The sequence below is a fragment of the Toxorhynchites rutilus genome, chromosome 3 (assembly GCF_029784135.1).
Source record: "Toxorhynchites rutilus septentrionalis strain SRP chromosome 3, ASM2978413v1, whole genome shotgun sequence".
NCBI classification, from domain to species: domain Eukaryota; kingdom Metazoa; phylum Arthropoda; class Insecta; order Diptera; family Culicidae; genus Toxorhynchites; species Toxorhynchites rutilus.
This window is the reverse complement of record NC_073746.1, coordinates 135,441,801-135,469,091: the sequence shown is the minus strand read 5'-3', so window position 1 is coordinate 135,469,091 and position 27,291 is coordinate 135,441,801. Positions and strand designations below refer to the sequence as shown.

The window sequence follows — 27,291 nt, the reverse complement described above, 5'->3', positions numbered from 1 at the left end:
ATCGATATTTAAAAGATCGATCTTTTCCTCTCCTATTTCCGATATGTCTTTTTGGATCGATTCTTTCTACCCCAAAGAATCGCAAAAATCGATCTTTTCGATCTTTCGGATCTTTTTGATCGCAGAAAAAAATTGTAAATTTGTATTTCAGTGAACATTGATTTTCATATTACCAAAAACCACTTGACAAATTTCATAAATCTTGGATCCCTTGGTGGTCGTAAACTTAGGAGAAGAAGTTTCGTAAGTTTGGTCGTTACAAAACAAGAACTGAGCTACTAGAACTGGGGCTTAATATTGGAATCAACGGGGTTATTGTCAGCGGAGTTCTGGATGAATCTTCTTCTTCTTCTTATATGGCACTAACGTTCCTAGAGCAACTCCGCCGTCTCAACGTAATATTGCTTGCGTCATTTTCATTAGTACTTAGTTGAGATTTCTATGCCAAATAACACGCCTTGAATGCATTCTGAGTGGCAAGCTCTAGAATACGCGTGACCACAGTGCAAGTCAGAGGAAATTTCTTTGAAGAAAAATTTCCCCGACCAGAACGGGAATCGAACCCGAACCCCCGGCATGTTAGGTTTGACGCTAACCACTCGGCCACGGGAGCACCATGGATGGATATCAGTTGTTGAATTTCTAGTAATAATATTCAAATAATTTATTCAATTAATTCCCTGATGGTTCAAGCTGAAAGCCCCGGAAAATATTTTTTTTCTGTTTTTTTTCGTGACCTTCATCCTGAGAATGTGAAATCTTTATTCCATGTATAAAGAGAAGATAACACTTATATCGAACAAGTGAATAAATTGGAAAGAAAGAATTCGATTTTTCAAAGATCGATTCAGCAAAGATTGATTCTCTGGTACAGATTTAATCGGTGAATCAATCCCTGCGCCGTTTTGAAATCGATTCGCCAAGATCGATCTTTTTCTAAAAATTGTCCAATCCTAATGTCAATATGGATAATCATTAGAGTGCCAATGAAAATGGCCATCTCGGATTTTCAAAGCGAACTTGATTAAAAATGTTGATTCCTACGAAAAACTACCCTATGCAAAATATCAGCTCAATTGGACTTCATTTACTAGTGTCGCACAGCGGTTAAAGTTTGAGTTTTTTGAAAACCGAAAAATCACCCAAGGGAAATCGGGGTTTTCAAAAAAAAAAAATTGTTTGATGCCAAATGTCTTAGAATTGCATGAAACGTCGAGATCAACTGTTATCTCGACAAAAAAAATTTCAAAAATTGACTTTTCGGCACTTGGTCGTTTTTGTCTGAAAAGTCGATTTTTGACGACTTTTTTTTTCGAGATAACAGGAAATCTCGACGTTTCATGCAATTCTAAGACATTTGGCATATACTTGGGAGATTTTTCGGTTTTCAGAAAACTTAAATTTCTACATCTGCGGCTTTAGTAAATGAAGTCCGAATGAGCTAATACTTTGCAGAGAGTATTTTATCGTGCAAATTAACATTTCGCAGGGAGTCCCGTATGAAAAATCGATATGACGTCCACGAGCGTCGATTTTTGACAAAAAATTTTTGCGAGATGACAGTAGATTTCTACGTTTCATGCAATTTGAAGACATTTGACATCAAATTTTTTTTTCGAAAACCCCGATTTCCTTTACTCTCCTCTTGGGTGATTTTTCGGTTTTCAAAAAACTCAAACATTGACCGCTGTGCGACACTAGTAAATGAAGTCCGGTTGACCTGATATTTTGCATAGGGTTGTTTTTCATGGGAATCAACATTTTTAATCAAGTTCGCTTTGAAAATTCGAGGGTCACTTTTTTCCCATACATCCATTGCCACTCTAATGATCATGGCCGCTTTAGAGTGTTGGTTTTACCCTGATTTCCCATACCAGATTTTGAAGGTTATGATTTGTACTTCAATTTATTTTCTACCCACTCCACCACTCAGCCTCGCATTAGAGGCGATTTTGACCTGTAATTGGACATTTTCGATTACAGTGATACAGCGTCGACGTCTGGTGGCGACTTCCAATTTGGGGCCATAATTTGGGTCCCGAACACGATGTTTATAAAAATGTCCAATTAGAAACGAAAATGTCCAATTATTCGAGTCGCATTACAGGTCCGTCCAATTAGCTAGATGTCGAATTAGATGTAACTTACTGTATTTGTTTATGTTCGTCTTCTACAAATGTGTGTACATTACTTATCAGCCTACCCAACCTTAGCATATTCACATTACAATGAATCATATGATTATGACCCCTTATGATGACTTTGCTGTAAAAGGGTCCATACCATTCTCCCGGCAACACTTTCGAAAACAGTAAGCGACAGCGCGCAGCACAAAGAACCTTTTGTATTTCCTCACTCAAAGATATCCATAGATATCCACACACATTGACGGGAGAGAAGCTCGGTGGTTTAACGAGAACCCGTTGACGATGATCATCGTAATGACGATGCTGGTGGCATACAAAAAATGGAGGCCCTCATCAGAATGCATATCAAGTATCCGGCGTTCGTTATTTGTCTTTCATGTGTGTTTGGCGGCGTTCCAATCGAACATAAACACAGAAGGCTTTTCACAAAAATCACCAAAAAAAAAAGAAAGCGAACGTTTTATCAGTGTTAAGTTGCATTGATTGATGGTTTATTTGTGCTCCGCCCCACTTCCGATGTGTACTTCCTTTACAGGCTTCCAATAGGAGGAAGCATACTCTTTTGACATCACTTCGCTCTATCTTATTTCGACGACGCGAAAAAAATTAATGCAATTACTCAGGGAAAACACGATATGAAAATCACATCGACCAATTTGTTTCGCACTTAATCCCTCAATGTCCTCAAATTTACAAACTCAAGTAGTTGACAGCAGCCGCCGAGTGCGGGATGCTGTGCGGGTGCGATTTAATTGTATTGATTTTCCCGGATCCAATCTCATTTACCTCTGGATGGTAGTTTATCATGCAACCTCTCTGCCCCTTTTTGAGCAGGCGCCTGGCTGTTGTAGCGCTGATAAGAGACCATTGGAGCAGTGTCTCGTTTCCTCTTTTCGTTTCCGGTTTTTTGCTTCACTCCAGCATCGCTTTCCCGGCGTTGGTTGTCTAGCTAATTAGTCTCTTCTAATTTAAATCTGGGCTGCCCGGTACAGCATCCTGACGGATGCTTTCCGCTTGCTACTAGCGTTTGTCAAGTGTGGGTTGTTTTCTACTTTTCCTGGAATGAAAAGTGGGTTGGCTGGAAACGAATTATGCAATTTGAGGCATTGGTGAGCGTTGTATTCTAGAAGGTGCTTGAGATGCTGAGATGCTCTCGTTCGTTTTTAAATTAAATTTGAATTTCGGAACGATATTTTGGGCCGTAGAAGTTTCGTTCTACATTCCTTGTACAAATTGTTCAAGTTGTTTAGGTTTAGTGGTTCAGAAAATTGTTGATTCTCTGTGTAAGCTTTCTAATCATTCATAAATATGTGGAGGGTGTTTTCCTGGCGAAAAATTTTAACAATCTTAAAATGCCTTAATATGACAGAATGTTAACTATTAGTGTGATACTCTGTACTCTTTTCATAGAGCAATTCCACGCGAAATAAACCAGCAGCTGAACCGACTCTCTCCGATTTTTTTTTTGAAACTTGGTACACATGATGGAGGTTTCCTTAAATCACAATTTTCTTTATCATATGACCAATTTCAATAACGATTGATTTTTCAAAAGACCGGGTTCAAAATCATTGATCTTTTTTTCAAAAATCTTAGCTGAAAATCCAGATGTCCAATTAAAATATAAAACTAGGAAATATAACATTTTAAATGCACTCTTGAAAAATTTTACTCAAAAATTTAATTTAATAGTAAATTTTAATATCTCAAAACAAGCACCAGAGATTAAGGGTGAGTCTTGGGGAACTACCAGCATCGAATGCCGTTCATACTGACCGCTAACAACAACGAATAACCAGTTTGAAACGAGCTTTTCGTGAAGAATCACCAGAATACCAAAAACCTAAGAGTAGGTTATATTAGGCTGTCAAAAAAGTCCTGCGGTATTTCCGTGAGGTGTCGTTGTAAGCGCGTAGACAGTGTTTTGTTTGGTTAAGTCGTTCGTGAGTTGTAGTGTCGCAAATATGGAGCAAAAAAAGAGAAAATCCGACATATTTTACAGTACTACTATGATAAAGGCAAAAATGCATCTCAAGCTGCCAATAAAATTTGTGCAGTTTATGGACCCGATACAGTTTCCATTTCCACCGCACAACGATGGTTTCAACGTTTTCGTTCTGGTGTAGAGGTCGTCGAAGATGCGCCACGCTCCGGAAGGCCTGTCGTCGAAAATTGCGACAAAATCGCTGAATTAGCCGAGAAAGACCGGCATAGTAGTAGCATCGGCCAAGAGCTGGGGATAAGTCATCAAACCGTTATTAACCATTTGAAGAAGCTTGGATTCACAAAGAAGCACACACGTTGACGCAAAAAACATCTTTGACCGTATCGACGCATGTGAATCGCTGCTGAATCGCAACAAAATCGACTCGTTTCTGAAGCGGATGGTGACTGGCGATGAAAAGTGGGTCACTTACGACAACGTGAAGCGCAAACGGTCGTGGTCGAAGCCCGCTGAAGCGGCTCAGATGGTGGCCAAGCCCTCATTAACGGCCAGGAAGGTTCTGCTGTGTGTTTGGTGGGATTGTCAAGGAATAATCTATTATGAGTTTCTTCCCTATGGCTAAACGCTCAATTCGGACCTGTACTGCCAACAACTGGACCGCTTGAAGGTAGCACTCATGAAGAAGGACCATCTTTGATAAACAGAGGCCCCATTGTCTTCCATCAGGACAACGCCAGGCCACACACTTCTTTGGTGACGCGCCAGAAGCTCCGGGAGCTCGGATGGGAGGTTCTTTTGCATCCGCCGTATAGTCCGGACCTTGCACCAAGTGACTACCACCTGTTTTTGTCCATGGCGAACGAGCTAGGTAGTCAGAAGTTAGTCACAAAAGAGGCCTGTGAAAATTGGCTATCCGAGTTTTGTGCCAATAAGGAAGCGAGCTTCTATAACAGGAGTATTATGAAGTTGGCATCTCGTTGGGAACAAGTCATCGAACAAAACGGCGCATATTTGACTTAAAACAGATGATTGTAACTAATTTTATGAACAAATGAAAATTCAAAAAAAATACCGCAGGACTGTTTTGACAGCCTAATATATATTAGGATGCCAATGAAAATGGTCATCTCGAATTTCAAAATGTTACCCCATAAAAAATGTTCACCACCCCGAAAAAAACCCCTAGGCCGAATTTCAGCTCAATCGAACTTAAGGGAGAGTGACGCAAAGCGGTCAAAGTTTGAGTTTTTTGAAATTCGAAAAATCACCCAAGAGAGAAGTAAAGGAAATCGGGGTTTTCGAAAAAAAAAAGTTGATGCCAAATGTCTTAACATTGCATGAAACCTCGAGATCTAGTGTCATCTCGAAAAAAAATTTTTGGTCAAAAATCGGCATTCGGACTTTATTTACTAGTGTCACAAACGTTAAAATTTGAGTTTTTTTTTTGAAAAACGAAAGATCACCGAAAATCGAGGTTTTCGAAAAATTGCAGTGAAACGTTGTGGGTGTAGAGACTTTGGTCATTCGAACAACTGTGCATACTTGAAATCTCCGAAAAAAGAATCAGACTACTTTTTTAAAACGGTCAGAAACTATAATACCTACAAAATTTAGGACAAATAATGAAATGTTGGAAATTGTTTAAACTTGCATAAATGATTTTTTTTTAAATTACGCTGGAAAAAAAATTATCTTAAAAATTGAAATTCATTTTTCTTAAAAAATATATTTTTTTAATTCTCAATAAAACAATACCAAAAATAACTTGTCATATCATTTTCGTTCAGAATTTTAAAAAAATATGTTTTTGAGAAAAGCGAATTTTAATTTCCAAAATAACTTTTTTTCGAAATTTGTTTGCCATTTTTTTAATAAAATTATGAACAATTTCCTTTTCTTATCTGACCAACATTTTGTAGTTCTTATAGTTCTTATAGTTTTTCGAAAAAAATAATTTAAAAACTTGACCTACACAATTTTAGTCTGCGAGTGAAACACAGGAAAAAATTAATCTTTCATAAAAAATGCAGAAATATATTGAGTTTCCAAGTATATGTATGAAGTTCTTCTTAACGTGTCCATTTTACTCCCCCTCCCCTCCTCTACATTTCACTTTCACAATTGTGACTTGTTGGTCTTACAGTGTTATTCATATTTTTTTGAGAATTTTAAAAATAATACGTTTTTAAGAAAAAATAAATTTCAAATTTAAAAATATTTTTTTTTCAGCCTTATTTAAAAAAAAAATCCGGTGTGCAATATCTCAGATACCAGTGAAATGTTGTGGGTGTGAAGACATTGGTCAATTAAGCAACTTTGCATAGATTACTTTTTGAAAAGAACCAAAGTTTTTTTTCTTGATTTTTTTAGAAAAAATTATGATTCAATAGCTATACAGGTCGGACTCGATTATATACAGACTCGATTATATGTGATTCGATTATATACAATTTTGGACTCGATTATATACAGTTTGAATATTTTTTTATTTTTCAAATATGACTTATTTCAAGATAAAATGTTAGCTTTTAACGTTAAGGTGAAATTTAGGTGGCTTTTATATGTACAGTGGGGTAAAAATCGAGATTTTTGAAGATTTTGTTTGCATTTTTACAAGGAACTGTTTATATTGATATTGCAGCGAAATTAAGATAGATGGAAGTTGGGTGTCACAGAACGAATTGTAGAGCGATTAAAAAGCTTCAATTTAATTGATAGAAACAATCAAGTTCAATATGCTTTTTTAGGGTAATTTAATAATAACACATAAATTACTAACATTGAAGATTTTCGCTTCTAAAATGTTATTTAAATCCTCTAATTTAGATGTTTCACAACTATATCTTGTAATAAATTTTCTCGTCTTCGTCTTCTGTAGCGTACTTTTTAATGTAGAGCTAGTTTGAAGCAACAGAGTCTAAATCAAAAAAAAAGTTCTATAACTCTGTCATTGTTGAAATTCGAACATATGCGTAGAAGGATTTTTTTCATCAAATATTATCCTCTATCACCTGAATGAATTTGGATTTTTTATATAAGAAATGTATTTTATGACATTAAGGGGATGAATCAAAAATTAAATTATGGTTTAAACCCTCTTAAAGCCAAAAAGAAGAAGAAGAAGAAAAATTAAATTCTTACTTTATATTCAATAAACGAAAAATATATGCATAAAAAACGAATAAAAAATTTTCTTTTGACTCGATTATATACAGTGAAAAATTAATCCGAAACTGTATATAATCGAGTCCACGCTGTAATACCTAAAAAAAATTGCTCAAAGAATGAAATGTACGAAATTGTTTAAATTTTCATTAAAAAAATTGCTCGAAGAATGAAATGTACGGAATTGTTTAAATTTTCATTAAAAAATACTCGAAGAATGAAATGTACGAAATTGTTTGACAATTCATTTAAAAAAATGCTCAAAGAATGAATTTTCAATGAAAATAATACCTATAATACTTAAAAAAATTGCTCAGAGAATGAAATGTACGAAATTGTTGAATTTTGTTCAATGGAAATTTAAACAATTTTTTTTAATTAACCCTTTCGCTACGAGCGTCGTCTATAGACGACATCCGCGCGATGAGCTGTGTGTACGAGCGTCGTCTTTAGACGACATGAAAGTCATACTGCACATCGATCACACCAGCGCGATGTGCATACTTTTCGGGCAGTAGCACAGCGGTAGCACTTCGACGGAGCACACTGCCGTATTGAAAGGGTTAATTAATTAAATTTCAAATTAATTTTTTTATGAAAATTTAAACAATTTTGTACATGTTATTGTTTGAGCAATCTATATATATATATATATATATATATAAATGGATTTCTGTTTGTCTGTCTGTCTGATTCTTATGGACTCGGAAACTACTGAACCGATCAACATGAACATTGGTATATAGAGGTTTTTGGGGCCGGGGAAGGTTTTCGTGATAGTTTGAGACCCTGCCCCCCTCTCTAAGGGGGGGCTGCGAGAATTAATCAAGCAAATGGAACCAAATTAGGCATATTGAGGTGTCCTATAAAAATATTACACATATTTCAACCAAAAATATTCCAACCAAACATGACAATTGAAAATTTTCGGAAAACTCTGAAGGTAAAAGGGAAAATTCAGAAAATTAGATTCCCATATGTTCTACAATTACATAGTGACAAGTGCTGTTAGTCCATTTGATGTTTGCGGTAGCGAAATTGATCTTTGTTCGATTCTGGAAATGGATTTTAATGTGATGAATCGCACTCCTATATCTTCTTTTATCTATACCAATAAAAGAGTATCGCCGAATGTGTTGATAAGAGCAGAACTCGAGGAAGGAATTGTCCGATTTAGGGCTGTCTTTATTCTATCATATTTTCTGTATAAAACATTTATTCCATGTAACGGAGAAACATGTTATTTCAAGTGGTTGAAAAATCTTGAGCGATTGGGCCCATGAACATGTTCATAGAAGAAAACGTGAATGTTTGAAGGTATTGATAACAAAAACAAATGTTGGGCGGGACGAACTTTGCCGGGTCAGCTAGTTTTGATATATTTGTAGCGATAGTATCTCTACACCGGCGAAGCACTGTTTGCGGAGATTGAATAAACTATTAGTAACTGCAAATCAATTTTTTATGTACTATTTTACAGGTTCTTTGAACGATCTACTACAGCTTACTCATGATGTATGATGTTTCCGAACCAGTATGGTGTATTGTATAATTTTTGTTCAGTGAAATTTCAACTTTGTGCACATATATGCACATGATAATGATCCTTACCTACGATGAATTTCATTGGAAGCAAACGCATGACCTGGATCTCTCCACCCGTTTTCACCGAAGAAACGTTCGTTTTTCGCTTTTCCCGAAAGCGCATTCCGCTTATTAGTTTCCTTTTGCCACCGAAAGTGCCTCGAAAGGCGCCGTCAAAGCGCACACCGTCGATTAATATTAATTGAGAGTGAGCCGTTTGAGCTCCTTCAAAAATGCATTGTGAAACTGCTGCCTGCTGTTGGTTGCTTTATTGCGCTAGTGGACTACTAGAGACAAATCCAAAAACGAGGCAATTCATTAATAACTGAAGTGCGGTGGCCTATGTAGGATTATTTTCATGTCTCGTTGCTCCACTGTACCTATTGTGGGTCTGTATGTTTTGTAAATCTATAAATAATGAGCGAACCAACTGCCGATTTTATGGCTTTTGCCTCACAGCTCAGCGTTTTCCGTGCTCACATGAGGCGATGGAAACCCAATCAAGCGTGCTGCACTCGTCAGCAGGGGCCAGTAGGCAATTTTCCTATACTCATCTTCATCTGTCCCAACCGTTGATGATGATGTGAATAGAGCGAATAGAACTACGATAATACGATTCTACAATCCGACGATTGCGCGTCCGCTTGGGAAGTATGTGCTGCTCTAAAGGAGAAACTACTTCGAGAGCTGTGTCCGATGACCATATTGCACCATCGGTAGATGCCAGCCCCGTATTTCGGGAGTGGGTGAAAATTATGCAACGGTGCAGTACCGTCCGTTGCGAAGTGCTCTTTCGAGTATAGCAGCCGTCAATATCTCAATGGCTATCTTGAATGTGAAGAGGAGCGGATATTTTTTCCACAATTTTTTCCTGTTCTCATCGTTTGTTTAACGTAAGTCCTACATAAAGCAATCAAATATGCTGGTATTTTTGTTATGACGAATGCAAGCAAAAATATTAATAACAAAGAAGTAGTACTCACTCCCATGTTTTACCAGAAAAATGATGACATTTCTTTCTTTACAACAAATTTCTTGCCAGGCGAAGTCCTGGTATTTTCGGATAATCCAATTATCAATTTAAGTTTGATTGCCTTTGTGAAAAATAGATTGCTATATCGGTCTGATTACATCGTCCGGCATAAGTATGAGTTTATTTCTATTACTTGTCAAAACAAAACTGATAGCCGTTTTTATTGATCGATGTGGTTTGAAGATGACATCTTCGTCAAAACACATGAAATTGGCAAGTTGGTTCCATGAAGCAACTTCAGCGAATATATCTTACCAATAAATATTATATAGAAAACAATAAGTTCGCCGTTATATGTTTCCTAACTACCTTCAATACTCCCAATTTTCGATGGCACCATTGAGCAACTCCCTACCGCAGGTGGGTAGAAAAAAGCCACTAGGTATTGAACGGGGTGGCCACGTATAATTGCTGCTGCTCCTCAACCAACTAATGATCGCCGATGAATTAATGCATTGGAGCCAATTGGATCGAACTCATCGAATATGGATGCATATTGTACGGTTGGGTGCGCCTCGGAGAAGCAATGCCTTTTCCATACAATCCTTCGACCCAACCGCTGCTCGAATTTCTCCTGCTCTGGCGGGTCGGTCTCGGGTAGGCTTCTTTCGTCGTGTTTCCACCCGGCTTTTGGGTGTGGTGGATAGGCTAAACCGATAATGCGTGCACGAATGCTGCTTTTTTGGGGGGGAAAGGTGTGGTTCCGGTCGATTGGTGCGATACACGGAGGTGAGATAAAGAGAGAGTAGTGGGAAGGTGAAAATCGACCGTTCAATTTCGCGTGAGGTTCAAATTTGTATGCCTTTGTTGGAACGGATGACGGCAAGCGGTGGTTGGGGTGTGTACGAAGAGAAAAAAAGCACTACATCAGCAAAACGTCGGGGTGAATAAATGGATGGAAGGCGTGTTTTGTGTAAACCCGGCACGAGGAATTATGTTTCAATGGCAATTCTAAAGCTTCCTTGGAGCACATCAACAAGTAACCTGGGGGAGGATTAAACGATTTCCCTCCCGCCAGAGTGTATTCAGCTGTTAGGGGAAGGTCACATCATACAGAGGAATTTAGCTACTAAGCCCTGGTTAGTTTCCACTACATTTTAAAACTGTGGAATATACTATTGAAGTATGAATTTGTGGATGCTGTATATCAATTAAAAAAAATTGTAAACTACGTGGCAAAACGTAAGAACCACTCGATTTTTTTTTTATTTTCCAGAAAAGTGTAAAAATTTGATTTAAATGACACTGACTATGGTATAATGGTATGATAACCATCTTCGAATGTAAGACGGCCAATTGGAACTTTATTGTTTTATTCAGAATGTTTCTAAAAACGAAAACGCCTTTGTTCAATAACTAACTGGGTGTGTCCCATAATCTGTTTTTTTTTGCATGGAAAACACATTTATTCAAATATTAAAATGAATTAATATGTTATTCAAAGCATTGGTCATCTTTAGTCACTACTTTTTCCCAATCATTCCGGCAATTTACGGATTCCGTTGCGGAAGAAGCATTCATCTTTTGAAGCGAAGAATGAATACAGCAAATTTTTGATACACTGTTCTGGATTAGAGCCTATTCCACTCAAAGTGTTAGGCATCGACCGAAACAAATGGCAATCGGAATGGGCGAGGTCTGAGCTAGGAGCCGAGTGGCCTCTATTTTCCAAATGGTTTCTAACTGAAGTAGCAACATGAGGGCGAGCGTTTTCATGATGGAATGTTATCGGCTCGTGTCTGGTCGCATAATCTGGACGTTCAGCTCGCTTCAAACGGATCAACAGAGACCTGTAGAAGTCTCCTTTGATAGTTCGACCAGGTTTTAGCAGTTTATAGTGGATCACACCCTTTTGATCCCGTCAACTACAGAGCATTACCTTGGAGCCGTCGACATTCGGCTTCGGGGCGGTAGACGCTCCTTGTTGGCTGGGCTTTAAATACGATCTTTTTCGTTTTGGATTGTCGTAGTGAATCCATATTTTGTCCCCAAGACATTAATTAACATTTTGCGGACCGCTCACGAGATTTCTCGTGTTTCGCGTCCCATTCGTTGCGGACCGCTCACGAGATTTCTCGTTTTCGCGTTCTTTCTTTACGAACTTGTGTGAAATTAGCGGATAAAAGTTTTTGTTGCGTGCAAGTTTTTGTTCGTCTTGATGGATTTAATGAATAATGAATTATTTCAATTGAAGTAAATTGATTGTTTATCAAGAAACAATCTTCAAAATCATGATCATTAGATAGAAAATTGAATCATTCATCTTTCCACATAATACATTTTTTCTTGATCGTGACAGAGAAAAGTTATAGACTGAAACGTGAGCATGGGTCAATTTAGGAAAATTTACAGGATTTTGAAAATCAAAAAAAGTTGTTCGAATAGAGTTATCGAAGTATTATCTATCTTCCAGACAAAATTTTATCAACGGAAAAAGGTTATGAGAAAAGTTATAAGCCATGTTGTATGGAAGAAATTAATTATGTTAAAGAAAATTGAAAAAAAGTTATTTGAAAGGACCCAAATCACATTTTTGAGATAGTACTCATTGGATAGAGAATACTTTCATCCATCTTCAGCCAAATTTTCGTTGGCCGGAAAAGAGTCTGAGAAAAGGTATGGGCCAAAATGTATACAAGTTGTAGGGGAGAAATTAATCAATTTGTCGAAAATGGAAATAGAACTTTTTCACACTCGAGAAAAAAATTAAGGAACAGAGTGCGAAGTCGAAATTTTTAGGCGATTTTTGAAAAGCTTTAAAATCGTGAAATATAAACGCATGAAGATGGAATATAAATCTTTTTGAAGCATAATTTACATGGATATACACGGAATATTTTACAGAGAAATTTGTATATCGGTGTATGTAGATGCAGTAGAAAAAAATATCGGGAAGAAATAAGAAATGAGTTTCTTTCTGTTTTTTCAAAGATAGCAAATCCAAATAACGTTATAAATTATCTTTCATTTGATTTTTATAACGTTGTTGTGGACCATTCAGTACGGAGATATTATTGTATGAACGAAAAATTTCGAATTCGTATTTGATAATAAATAGTTCAATAAATAATCATCGAAAACAGTTTTGAAAACTCTAAAAAATTCTATACACCCAAGATTTTTGTACGCAGGGGATAGAATTTTGTTATAATTTGTCGCGGTACACCATAGTAGATGTACTTCGAGTATTTTCTCAATTTTATTTTTTAAAACTTATTTTTTCACTATAGCTGTTATAGTGAACCATATAGGAGAATTATCTTATTATTATCTGAAAAAAATCACACTTATCTATAAAAGGCGTAGAAACACATTTAAATACGAATTATAGTAGTACTGAATATCTAAATACTAAAAAAATCAATATTTCAAGATTTTTCTAGTACTTCAGTTTTTTAGGAATTTATTTTTTGATTATATTTCTCGATATATCGAGATGTAAGTAAAATGCACTTTCAGTATTTTTTTCCCATTTTTTATCTGAAAGCTATTTAGAATGCTAAAAATTGAAAGGTACGTTTTTCATCTTAGATCTTATGGATAGGGATTCGAAAAATAGTCAAAACTTCTATACAATAGAAAATTTTTACTTCCTTTTTACTTTTTACTTCCTTGGCCAGCCAGACCCTTTCCCCCGTAACACTCGTGAACGTTTTGGCCAATAACTTTTCTCATACCAGCAATTCCAAATGAAATCGTCCTAAAAATGCAGATTTTAAAAACTTGTATTATTGATTCCAATGAAAGTGTGTATTCCGTTTGGGTTGGAGGAAATATGAGTTTTTCACAGCAATTGGGATTTTTTTTACTCAAGCGTAACTTTTGAAAAGGGCGTATCGATTTAAATATGAGAAATCTTTGATAATTTATATCTCCAAAACTATGAGTCGTACCGAAATAGTGTCTTAGAAAGAGTAATAGTGTATTGATGGTTGAATATGAAAAAAATGTACACTGAGAAAAAAAATTAGTACTCTTTTTTTATTTATAAGATAAAAATTCAATTTGCAATATCCAAAATACATATTTTTTATTTTTTTCTAATTTTTTCATACAAAATAGAAGTCATGCAGAAAATTTAAAAAATGGGCCCAAGATGGTTAAACTATTTTTGACGAACTTTGTGGAACATCGAATTTTTAGGAATTTCGAAACTTCGAATTTTTGTATGTTAACAATCATTTTTAGCCACAAATTATGAATCCTGATGTGATTTAAAATAAAAAAGGTTATTATCAATCTCTTTCTAAATGTAGCCATTCTCGAGATATTTAAAAAATATTTGTAATTTATTGTCTTTTTAATAGTAAATAGTAAACAGTAAATAGGTTAAATTTTCTACATGACTTCTATTTTATATGAAAAAATTTAAAAAAATATAAAAGATACATATTTTTCGATATCGCAAATTAAAATTTTATTTTGTAAATAAAAAAAGAGTACTAATTTTTCTTCTCAGTGTATATATTTTTCAAATTGAGCCAACAATACTCTATAACTCTCTTTAACACACTATTTCGGTACGACTCATATTTTTTGGGATATAAATTATCAAAGATTTCTCTTACTCAAATCGATACGCCCTTTTCAAAAGTTACGCTTGAGTCAAAAAATGATCCATGATGATGTATTTGGAAAAGTTGTTGGAAATTATAAGCAAATTCATAAAATTTCATGAACATGACGGTATAACACGACAAACATATTAAAAGGGATTATTTACTATAAGAAAGACAATAAATTAGAAATATTTTTTCAAATATTTCGAGAATGGCTACATTTAGAAGGAGATAGATAATAACCTTTTTTGTTTTAAATCACACCAGGATTCATAATTTTTGGCTAAAAATGATTGTTAACTTACAAAAATTCGAAGTTTCGAAAATTCCTAAAAATTCGATGTCCCACAAAGTTCGTCAAAAATAGTTTTACCATCTTGGGCCCATTTTTTAAATTTTCTACATGACTTCTATTTTGTATGAAAAAATTAAAAAAAAATTTAAAGATATGTATTTTGGATATTGCAAATTGAATTTTTATTTTGTAAATAAAAAAAAGAGTACTATTTTTTTTCTCAGTGTACATTTTTTTCATATTCAACCATCAATATACTATAACACTTTCTAAGACACTATTCCGGTACGACTCATAGTTTTTGAGATATAAATTATCAAAGATTTCTCATATTCAAATCGATACGCCCTTTTCAAAAGTTACGCTTGAGTCAAAAAATTCCCAATTGCTCATATTTCCTCTAACCCAAACGGAATACACACTTTCATTCGAATCAAAAATACTCATGTTTTGTCATTTGTCGATTTTATTTGGAATTACTCATACCCTTTTCGAACCAATGAAAATATGGCTGAAGATAAATAAAAATATTCTTTATCGAATGAGTACTTTCTCAAAAATGTGTTTTGAGTCCTTTCAAATAACTTTTTTCAATTTTCTTTAAATTAATTTATTTCACCCGTACAAGTTGGACATGTTTTGGCCTATAACTTTTCTTTGACCCTTATTCGACCAATACAAATTTGGTATTCTCTATCGAATGAGTATTATCTCGAAAATGTGTTTTGGGTCCTTTCAAATAACTTTTTCCAATTTTCTTTGAATTTATTAATTTCTCCCACACAAGTTGTATAGGTTTTGGCCTATAACTTTTCTTAGATCCCTTATCCGACCAATTAAAATTTGGCTGAAGACAAATAAAAATATTCTTTATCGAATTAGAATGTGTTTCCGGTCCTTTCAAATAACTTTTTCCAATTTTCTTTAAAATAATTAATTTGCCCCATACAACTTGGCCTATAACTTTTCTCAGACCCTTTTCCGATTAATAAAATTGTTGCTGGAAGATAAGTAAAATATTTCTCTATCGAATAACTTCGATAACTCTATTCGAACAATTTATTTTTAGATTTTCAAAATTCTGTATATTTTCCTATATTGACCCATGCTCACGTTTCAGTCTATAACTTTTCTCTGTCACGATCAAGACAAAAATGAATTATGTGGAAAGATGAATGATTCTCTACCTAATGAGCATGTTAATGAATGGTTTTGGTTTCGTTACTTGAAAACAAACAATATATTTATACTGAGATAATTCATTATTCATTAAATCCAGCAAGACATTGGAAAGAAACTTGCACACAACAAAAACTTTTACCCGCTGAACTTTCATCCACTAGCTTCACACATAGAAGCGAATGAACTGCAAAGTTTGAAGCCTCTTAAAAACTTGTAAGCAAAGCAATCAACTTCACACAAGTGAAACGATTTGCGTATTGGTATTAACGATTATTAACTCAGAGAATCATGCTTTTTTTGGTTAATGCGATAGAGAGATGTATAAATATTTATTCACATTTAATTTGGAATAAATCGGTTCGATAGAACTTGAGATATCGTGTACGCGAGTTGCAATTGCAATTTTGTACAATTTTTGGAAATGATACACTTTGGAGTTTCCGTGATGTGCAAATTCAACTGTGATTTTAGTGCAGAATGAATTGTTCGTTCCAACAAGATGGCTTCCGGTTCCTACAGGTACATCTCAGAAGTAAATTTCATCAGTTCCATATTTTACGCTTTTCATCAGAGTGTCGTATGTATACTTTTGCTGTTGTTTGTAGAAGTTTGGTAATGTTTAATCTTTAATTTATCTAATAATAGTACTGAATTTAATGTCAAATCCTGTTATTTGCATTAGTTGGCTGATGTTTAATTGCTATCGGGTTTTTCAATAAGAGTGCTACAAAAGTTTTTTTTTTAAATAAAACAAAAACGCTTTTGGATATCAATGAAATTCTTTATTCGTGTGAAAGTACATTTGATGCCATTATGTATGGAACTCGTTTTATTTTGCATGGCCGCCACGGGCACGCTTGCAGATGTCCAGACGCTGAACCCAATTTTCGACGGTTTTCAAGTATAAATCGGCCGATACTGCTACAATTTCACGTTCGATATTCGTACGAAGTTCATCAATCGTCGCTGGCTTGTTGGCATAGACCATAGACTTGACGTAGCCCCACAGGAAATAGTCTAACGGCGTCAAATTACACGACCGAGGTGGCCAATTGACTGGGCTATTTTGTTAGATAACACGCTCACCAAACTTTGTTTTCAATAAATCGATTGTTAAATTCGCTGTGTGGCTTGTACCGCCGTCCTGTTGAAACCACATATTGTCCAAGTCCATATCATCCAATTCGGGCCAAAAATATTCGGTTATCATTGAGCGGTAGCGATTTCTATTCACAGTAACGTACCGGTCTTAATTATCACGGAAGAAGTACGACCCATTGACGCCGCCGGACCATAAACCGTGCCAAATTGTAATTTTTCCGGGGTGCAATGGGGACTCATGGAGTACTTGTGGATAGCTGCCAGAAATGAGCCTCATCGCTGAAGGTAATTTTTCGATGAAATCCGGATCATTTTCAAGTTGTTGTTCAGCTCACTTCATGAACATACGACGCTTCTGGTGGTCATGCAGCTTCAGTTCTTGCATCAATTTGATCTTGTAAGGATGTAGGCCAAGATCTTTTCGCTAAATTCGCCACAACGACGTCACAGAGATGGCCAACGCTTGAGAACGACGTTTGAGAGACTGATTTAGGTCTTCCTCAATTGATGCGCTAGCGGCAGCAATATTCTCGACACTACGGGCACTTCTTTCTCTCACTGGCACGGAAACATTTTGTACTGTGCCTGTGGATTCAAATTTTTCCACTAGACGCTCGATTGTTGATCTGGCAGGACGATTAAGACAACCATAAACTGGACGTAGCACTCTTAAAGTTGAGGCTATTGACTCCGAATTTCGGTAGTAAATTTTAATAATCTCGACTCGTTGGATCGTATATCTTTCCATTATGAAATGGCAAACCTTACTAAAGAGAAATGTCAAGAGAGCGGAAAAATATGGCGTCGTTTGCTGTCCCTATCGGTCTACTTTTGTAGCGTCCCTATTGAAATACCCTTTTTAATAGCTTTTCCAAATTTCTGAATGTTTTCTCCATATTTTTTTCTTGAAACAAACGTTGGAGAATATGATGATCAATATGTTGGAGAATATGATGTACAAAAGAATTTTGCAAAAAGTTATCGTTTATAAAACAAAATTAGGATTGAGGAGCGTACGCTGAATTGAACTATCTATCATTTATTTGTTCATTGATTCCTCGATCGTCAGCTACTAGACTGAATAATAAAGAAATTGGGTGCATATATGTGAGTGGGTCAAACTACATTTATTTTTGTTGTTGTAAAAGAATTGCGTATTTCACCCTTTCCAAATCAGTTCCCGTCTCCTCCACGCAGCTCTGTTGTCGTTTCGTGTGCCTCATACTCATTCACCAACTCACGGAGCCCCTGCTCCGCATCCGTGAACTCCCGCTCCTCCATGCCTTCCCCAATGTACCAATGGAGAAATGCCTTTCGCCGAAACATAGTTCCGAATTGGTCCAGCAGTCTGTTGAACAGTTGGGTGATAGAGGTTGTGTTAGCGATGAAGGTGGCTGCAATTTTGAGTCCCCTGGGAGGAATGTCACAGATAGCCGATTTGACGTTGTTCGGTATCCACTGGGAGAAGCTGGAGCTGTTTTTCTGTCTGATGTTTGCCATCTGTTCCTCGACGTTGCGCGTTGAAACACGCCCTCTAAACAACGCAGCTGCCGTGAGGTATTGGCCCTTGGAGGGGCCACACGCTGCCATTAGATTACGTTCGTCGAAAAGTTGGTAGACTAGTTCTGGCACGGAGATCTGTTTGTAGCATTGATTCTCTTTTGAGGTTAACGGTGCTACCCCAGGTACAAAGAAATGGAGCCTCTGGTAGGGTACCATATTTGTTAGTAGCTTCCGTAAATCCGAATTGAGCTGGCCGGGATATCGGAAGCTGCAAGTGATACCAGTCATAGCCATTGATATCAGGTGGTTAAGGTCGTCCAATCCAGGTCTTGCCACCCGCAATGCTGATGCGTTTATATCGTACAAGGCTTCGTTGTCCAAACAAAATGTTTCATCGCTGTTGTTGATCATTGTGTTTAAAGCGAACACTGCATTGTATGGTTCAACAACCACCTCTGAAACCTACGAGAATCAAGCATTTTATCAATGTTCATCATGCTCATTCAATAAACCGACCTTCGGTGAAGGGATAACGCTGAACGTATTCAAAATTTTCCGGGGAAACTCATCCTTCAGATTTTCCATCAGCACAGACCCAAGCCCGGATCCAGTTCCGCCGCCAATCGAGTGCACCAATTGGAACCCTTGCAAACAATCGCAACCCTCACACATCTTACGAGCCACATTCAGCAATTCATCCAGTAATTCCGCTCCCTCGGTGTGATATCCACGAGCCCAATTGTTTCCAGCGCCTGGCATTCCACAAACCATACTTTCCGGCGAGAATAATTTCCCGTACCGACTGCATCTCAGTCCGTTCAACGTACCCGGCTCGAGGTCGGCAAATATCGCCCGCGGAACGAAATTGCAACAGGGTGATTCCTCGAAGTATACGTTGATTCGCTGCAGTGGTAGATAGTGTTTACCGATGAACTGTCCTCGCTCGTTCAGACAGTGCTCCTCGCATATGGTTTCCCAAAAGCTTTCCGCTATTTTGTTCCCACATTGGCCCAGATGAAGGGCAATGATTTCGCGCATCAGTGACGATAATTTGGAAACAATTAATTTCGAGTATTTTCGTTGTTTTGTTTTTAGTTTATGAAATATTGATTGTCCGCTCTGAATCGGCAAGGCCTACCTTGCGATCTGTGACAACATCTTTTCGAATCTTCTCAAACGTTGTCGTTTAATTTTCCGTAGACCAGACATTCACTAAAAGTGTGTTAGATTTTTGTTCCATGCAAAAAAAAAAATATCACAGATGAGGTAATTAGCAGGATCGCAATGGTTTGTTCGAAATTGAATTTTTAATTTTGGTTGTTTGAACCCGTCTGTTTTTTTCACGCGAATATGATCCGCGAGTCAAGATGTGCTGCAAATTTAGCTGTCATTGCCAAACCTCTCAAAGTACTCGGTGAGCTCAAGGCAGATCTATGGAACAAGATACGCCCATTCGCTAACCAAGAAAAGAAATGAAGTTTAATATCATTTCATAATTAGTGAGAAAACGTATTACTCTATCACATTTGATACAGAAAAGTAATTTTTCAACCATTATTTTATGTTTTAGAAGTGTGTTAATTTCATCCTAAAAATGAAAATGTTTTCCAAATGGCGCGAATCGTAATGGCAGTGCGATCAACGCAAAATGTACTGAATGTAATGAATATAGTAATAAATATAAGAATGAAGTACATATCAATATAGTTCACAAATTGTTCTTAATCGTCTTGATTTTGTATAGTTTTTAGATGGCTGCAGAGTAGTTTTCACATTTTGACCCACCTGGCAGTATGTTAAGCGTCTTGATTTACACCAGCTTGAGAGTTTGGGCGTTCTCGCGAGTGTCAGTGGTCATGTTTGACGCTATCAAATGCTGTATATTTTTCGGGGGTATGACTAAAACGTCAAATCCCTCATATTGCCAGTGTACCCAATATTGCTGCGGTTCACTGACATTTTGGTTCTGTCAATTACTGCTGTTTACAACTCGGTCCGGTTATATAGTCGAATAGTGGCTAACTTTAAACTCCATGTTAAATGTGAACACCTCCATGTGAAACCGAAATATGAAAATCGCTCATGCAGTTAAAAATAAAGCAGCGCATTTCTCTTTATTTTTACTATCACCGTGATTTCAACGATTTCAATCCTCCCAAATGATATGTTGGTAAACAAATGACGCCATATTGATTTTGATTTTGGGTAGCCTATATTCAATTGATGTCTAACCCCTAGTATATTAGTATATGGATGCCCTAAGGGGTTTTTTTTCCTTCAAAATTGAACTCGATGAAGAACCGGTTTGAAAAAATATATTCATTATCGGTTTTAAATTCAGTGATTGTGTGTACGATATAAAAAAAAATTGCAAACCCGTAGTAAATTTCAAATCATTTTGAGGTTTAAACTGGACTTTTTGTATCAAAAAACCTAAAAAGTTCTTATGTCATAGTTGGAGTACATTATAAAATTTTTGTACATTAATTTTCTACAATTGTAATAAATTGTTTGAACTGTATGAAACTCACTTAATGAAATATTAAAAAAAAATATCGGCATATTTCTGATTCTAGATTTTTTGTATAGTCGGAAACCGCCTTCGAATTCACTCGTTGCTAAAACGCATTCTCTCTACTGTTCATGTGATGTCATCGATGAGAGTCTATTCTGCTATTATAATTCTAATAATAAGTATGCTGCTATATAATTCTGAATAGTATTCTTTTGGATGTTAGTCAAAAAACAGTAGGTAATGATGGTATCGTGCGGCATTTACGAGTTGTTTATTCATAATTTTCTTCGCGAATTGCTTAACGATAACATCTTATGGTGCCCAAACAATACTTCTTTCTAGTTCTTCGATATCTTGGCATGAATTTGTATATTGGTTCCCATGACTGGTTTAGTATGAAGCAAACAAAGCACCTTTCGCCTGTCTGCTTCGGTTTTATAATAAGCAGACTTTCATTTGACGAGCTTCGTTAATTGAGCTTTTGTTTTCATTTTTTATCTTTAAATTCTAGTTCACTAAATCTTATGGCAGTTCCTCGAAGCACTCCTTGGTAGAATTTTTCTTTGGAATTATGGATTGTTCGAAACAGTGCTGGAAGTGTTTATCTATCAGTTCCCCCAAGATGCTTTCTGGTTCACAGCTTAAGTGGAATCGAATCTAATTTCCATCTTATGTAGAGTACGCCTTAGAGAACAGATAGAAGTCGGAAGTTGCAGGATCAGCCGACGCTGTAATTCACTTGGTTCTTTGGAAAGATATTCCGTATGTTGCCTTATTCTCTATGAAGGCTTTTTCTTAACATTCAAATAGATGGATAGCTCATTACAAAACTGTTCTACAGCAGCTACCAATGCATTTAATTCATGTTCAAGGATCTTATTTTGCTGTTGATCTTCGTTGATTGATTGATTGTTGATTCGACCAGGTCAAATTTATTACAGATATACGCGATTTTCTTTTGAATTGTTATACTTAGTTAATGGACTCCGCACATCGATTCTATTCAAATTTACAATAGTTTTCCGACTTTTCTATTTCGAAAATCGATTTCTATTTAACCTTTTTTCGATGACACAAAATATTTACCGTTTTTTTTTTAAAAAAAAGGTCAACCTTTTTTCAACTATCTACCTATATTTTACTGCCGGGATCGAGGCTCAATGATTGCTATTTGAGTGTAAAACGAATGATTTTACAGAGCACTCGCTGGCTCAAGCAAAAGTTTCCAATTTGATTATATCACCATCTAACGTCATTTCGAGAGGCAAATGAGGGAATGCAAAATTCTCGGAGAATAGATGAGCGGAATCGAGACAGTATTTTTCCGTTAAACTCGAGAATGAACTTTGCGAAGATGATAGGTGAATGTTTTCTGTCTCAAATAAAGTGAGGCATAAACGGAGAATCTGTGAATTTTTTGTTTTATCTGTGAATGAGTGTTGTTGAACGAATTTCGATGCGATTTCGCCCATACCTGGTCCCTATCTAACGATGATAAGGAACCGAGACGGCCCCATGCAACCGTTGTAATGCGATCGAGTCGGCCGCCGATCCGTCGTCAGATGCGACGGCCTCTCGCAAGCAAACCTTTATTTCACTGATTGACCGGTTAGTTTGAAACATAGGAGACTATCCTTTAGTAAGATCCGACCGTTTGAAACATAGGAGACTATCCTTTAGTAAGATCCGACCGAGTGCTAGCGATTTCTAGTAGACTTCAGTAGTTCACGGTAGTTCACAACTTCTACGATCTCGAATTCGCTAGATACAAAATCCAGAGTCGAACAACCGAACAGCCAATTAAACATTCTATTTGGCTATACACAGTGCATTCAAAAAGTTCCGGAACTACCGCGCGCTGAAATCGGGAAGTTGCGCTATCTCTGCTCCAACGCGCGAATTACTTTCCGCCAACTTCTGGCCAGCTATCGTTTCTACCATGAACCGCTATCTCGATTCAGTAGCTAGTTTTGGCTGATAAAGTAACGTAGTGATTTTTTGTCTCGTCACAATTTTAATAATGGCGCAGAGAGCCGCCATCAAATTTTGTCCTCTAGGGCAAACAGTGAATGCGCTCTTCTACAAAAGTGTCCTGAGGTACTGGTGCGGCCCGACCAGTACCGATTTGTAGAATGGTTTTTGCTTCATGACAATGCGCTCGCGTACACCGCGATTTTGGTAGCGCAGTTTCTAGTCAAACGAAAGGTGACTGTCCTCTGATTGAGACGGTGCATTGGTGTGTTGAAGAACTCATTAATCACTTTTGTACTACACTGCAGAAGTTCTTGAAAGGGTACACGCATTTTTTTTATAGATTAGCTTGAACTCGATTTGTAAAAGAAAGCTATTGTATTTTATAGATAGATATTTCAATATAGCGTTTTTTTTTTATCATAAGACGTCCCAACCCTTATTTCAATAGTTATGTTATGTTGAATAACGAAAAACACATTTTTATGTACAAATTTTTTTTAACCGCGCTTCATTGCTTTATTTTCGATGTAACTATTCAAACAAGGAAACTGTAAAAATTGAAAGAATAGTTTCAAAAATTAGGTTCGACATTCATTCAATTAGGGTATCCAGGATTGTTTGTGGGTTTTTGTCCACATGGTTGCAGCTCACGATTTGCTCTAAACTGCCGGCCGCTACTGTAGACACGTCTCGCGAGGATCTCTACGAGCTAATCACTTCATAACCTGAATTATTCTCTCGGGAAATCATGCCATATTCTTCTTGCTTACATGAATCGCAGTGTTATTATGCTGGCAGATATAGTTGTTAACCCTTTTGTTCTTCCTTAATGGGATTAGGATATTGTCCAGCAAGCAGCAACTCCATGTAGCCCATGCTTTGAACAGCTGATAGTTTCTGACTTCTTCTGTAGTGGACCCAGTCTCGTTATTTAACCTTAAGGGTATTGTGTTCAAATTTATTGTTTTATGGTAGTAGTTTACAACGATCGACCCGTTGGGCCCAGTTTTCCACTACTTGGCTACCGATTTCGACCGGAATGTTGCGAATTTTGCGTTGGATGTTGTCTACGTGTTCTTCTAAAGTTGCTGGCTTGTTGGCGTAGACCAGTGATTTGACAAAAGTCTATAAAAAATCCAATGGCGTCAAATCGCATGAATGAGGTTCCATTTCACTGATCCATTTCACGAAATAACAAGTTAACCAAAATTACTTTTCAATAAATCCATTGTAACGTGCGCTGTGTGGCAAGTGACACCGTCTTGTTGAAACCTTATGTCATTGATGTGAAGACCTTCAAATTCTGGTCAAAAATAGTTTTTCACCATGTTGCGATAGTGCTATCCATTGAGGGTAACATGACGGTCGTTCTCATCGACGATGAAATAGGGCTCGATCACTCCTTCGGTATAAAAAACACAGTAATCAATTTTTTTGCGGATGCAATGGTGTTTCGGGGTGAAATCGGGGTTTTCGATTTTTTTTTTGATGCCAGATGTCTTCAAATTGCATGAAACGTCGAGATATACTATCATCTCGATTTTTTTTTCAAATCGACATCTGGGATTTTTTTCGGAATACGAGGCAAAACGTATGGTTTAGGGTGCCAATGAAAATCGTCATATCGATTTTTCATACGGGACACCCTGCGAAATGTTGATTTGCACGATAAAATACCGTATGCAAAATATTAGCTCATTCGGACTTCATTTACTATTGTCGCAGATGTCAAAATTTGAGTTTTCTGAAAATCAAAAAATTACCCAAGGGGAAAGTAAAGGAAATCGGGGTTTTTAAAAAAAAAAATTAATGCCAAATGTCTTAAAATTGCATGAATTTTTTTTGGCAAAGCCCGATTTCATCCACTCTACGCTTGGGTGATTTTTCGGTTTTGAAAAAAACCAACTTTGACGACTGTGCAACACTAGTAAATGAAGTCTGTTTGAGCTGATCTTTTGCATAGGGTAGTTTTTCGTGGGAATCAACATTTTCAATCATGTTCCCTTTGAAAATTTGAAGGTCACTTTTTTCCCATACATCCATTGGCACTCTACTATACGCGTATGAATTCTGTTTTGGACTTTGCATTGGATAAATAATTTGAACTCTGTTCTGGCATTTCGTCCAATATGTCCCAATGTTTTGATTTTCTTTTGGAATATGTATTTGTATTTTTTATTCGGTATTATTTTAAAATCAAAGAATGAAACTGATTTCAGATAAATTTCATTTTTAACTCTACTACCTATTTCTCTTTGCCTTATTAAAGTAGTATCATGTATTAAAGGCAAATAAAATACTTCATTATATAGAGACGAATGAACTCTCAGAGTTTAAAGTCTCTCTAATTCAATACCTTCCTTCCTTCATTTTATATTTTTTTCAAATGGACTTTTTCACAGAATAAATGTTGTTTTCTCTTGTAAAAAATACATAATATTAAATTTCATTATACCATAACTTATTACATAACATACATCGACCGCAAACATGTCTGTAACTGGCCGATTTTGTATATGTGATATTAATGATTAATTCGATAACAGATCTTCATTACATTAATTCAATTCAATGAAAGCGTCTAACAGGCATTCGCCACATATCGGTTGAATACAGTCAAAAGACTTTCAGTTCACTTGAAAGAGTAAAGGTCTTCAAACAAATAACACCGAAACGCCTCTTCCAGAGAATAATCACGTAATAATGAGGAAACCACAAACAACATGAATATAATCTTATTTGCATAGAAATCTCTCCCAACGTAATCATTAGAATAAAACTTTCCTTTAATGAGAGAATAAAGGATGCCGCCGCAATGTCGTTCAGTGGTTTGCACTTTGAATTGTTAATGTGGTCGTTGAGGTTCGCTGCGGTGCATATATTTTCACCGTAAAAAATTCTAGTTTTTTTTTGTTAAATCTACTTATCACTATCCACTTATTCGAATAAACTACGCGATCAAAAATGCGACCAGCTGTGCAATTCTCATCGCAAAACAAGAACAAAAAACCGCTAGAAGGTAGTGTTCAGACATCATTTGCCAAACATAAAACGTATCCTTCGCATTGTCAACACCTTTTGCTGCCCCATTTTCATTTGTCGCTGCTGTGTGTCCTTTAAGAGCTTTCGCAAGGGAAAAGCTGCTTGCGACAGATTTGCAGCCTTCTCTCATAAAGCGGCGAAGCAGCGCTACTTGCAGCAGTATGTACGAGCATTTCTGTAGCGTCATTCCGCATATGAAAGCACATTCAACCGTTGTCGTTATGATCATCATTTTTTCCATCGTTTAGCCGAGACCAGCAAACGAAGAAATGCGCAATTTATGTATCCTTTTTTACACCGTTTGTTCTCGTTTCCCTTGCTCAACAGGCACTACAAAAATTTCAAAAGACCCAGCAAGTTACCACCAAAAGTGGTATCGAGCAGGAGGATGCCTTGCTCAATGAATCCGCCGCCATGGAGATATCCCTCAATCTGCAGATTCTGGAGCTGGAGAACGAAACCAAACAGCTGCGGCATGAGCTGGAACGGGTGACGAACGAGCGCGACCGGATGCTGCAGGAAAACTCCGAAATTGGCCGCGATAAATCCGGCGCGGAAGCGGAACGCGCCCGACTGAAGGCCGAACTCAAAGACATGAAATACAGGGAAACCCGAATGCTCAGCGATTACAGCGAACTGGAGGAGGAGAACATTTCCCTCCAGAAGCAGGTGGCCAGCCTGAGAAGTTCACAGGTACGTTGTTCGATGGATTGTGATTACTCAATTATTCATCCGCGAGTGGCCAATCGTCAACTGGACTGACTCATTTCTCGATTCGCGCTTGCAGGTGGAATTTGAAGGTGCCAAACATGAAATCAGAAGACTCTCCGAGGAAATAGAGCTGCTCAACTCGCAGGTGGAAGAGCTGGCAAGCTTGAAGAAAATCGCCGAAAAACAGATGGAGGATGCGTTGACCGCGTTGCAAGTAAGTGGTGTGATAACCGTGCACCGGTTTCGCGCAATAACCGTGCTTTTTTTTTTACCGTGTACCGCTTTTCTGATAATGTTTTTGGCTTGCAGATCGAGCGCGAGACGAAGTATGCACTGAAGAAGGAGCTTGATACACATATCAATCGGGAATCGATGTACAACATTAGCAATTTGGCAATTAGTATACGGGGAATGGAAGAGAGCACGCTGAATAGCAGCGATTGTGAGGATGAGATGCCTACACTGAAGTACGTAGAATAATAATTTATATATTTGGTTTGTGTTCGACATAACGAGGTTACCGTGTCAACGGGGA

General features: G+C 36.9%; 2 protein-coding genes across 2 annotated transcripts in view; one reads left to right on the top strand and one right to left on the bottom strand.

Annotated features, from left to right (window-relative positions):
* LOC129775763 (protein bicaudal D) overlaps positions 1–27,291 on the top strand; it is a 66,631-nt gene that overhangs the window by 19,500 nt on the left and 19,840 nt on the right. Inside the window, exons 3-5 of the mRNA XM_055780841.1 lie at positions 26,373–26,738; positions 26,833–26,970; positions 27,066–27,223. Of these exons, the coding sequence (XP_055636816.1) occupies positions 26,373–26,738; positions 26,833–26,970; positions 27,066–27,223 (662 nt within the window). The remainder of the gene's footprint in view (positions 1–26,372; positions 26,739–26,832; positions 26,971–27,065; positions 27,224–27,291) is intronic.
* LOC129775764 (tubulin beta chain-like) lies at positions 18,180–19,665 on the bottom strand. Its single transcript, XM_055780842.1, has 2 exons — positions 19,031–19,665; positions 18,180–18,976 (listed from the first exon to the last, which is right to left on the bottom strand). Exons 1-2 carry the CDS (start codon positions 19,550–19,552, stop codon positions 18,185–18,187), a joined length of 1,314 nt encoding a protein of 437 aa, XP_055636817.1. The 5' UTR covers positions 19,553–19,665; the 3' UTR covers positions 18,180–18,184.

Coding starts and splice junctions, on each gene's coding strand:
- LOC129775764 (XM_055780842.1), bottom strand. CDS start 19,552: ATGCGCGAAATCATTGCCCTTCATCTGGGCCAATGTGGGAACAAAATA. Junction 18,977..19,030: donor GCGTTATCCCTTCACCGAAG/GTCGGTTTATTG, acceptor TGATTCTCGTAG/GTTTCAGAGGTGGTTGTTGA.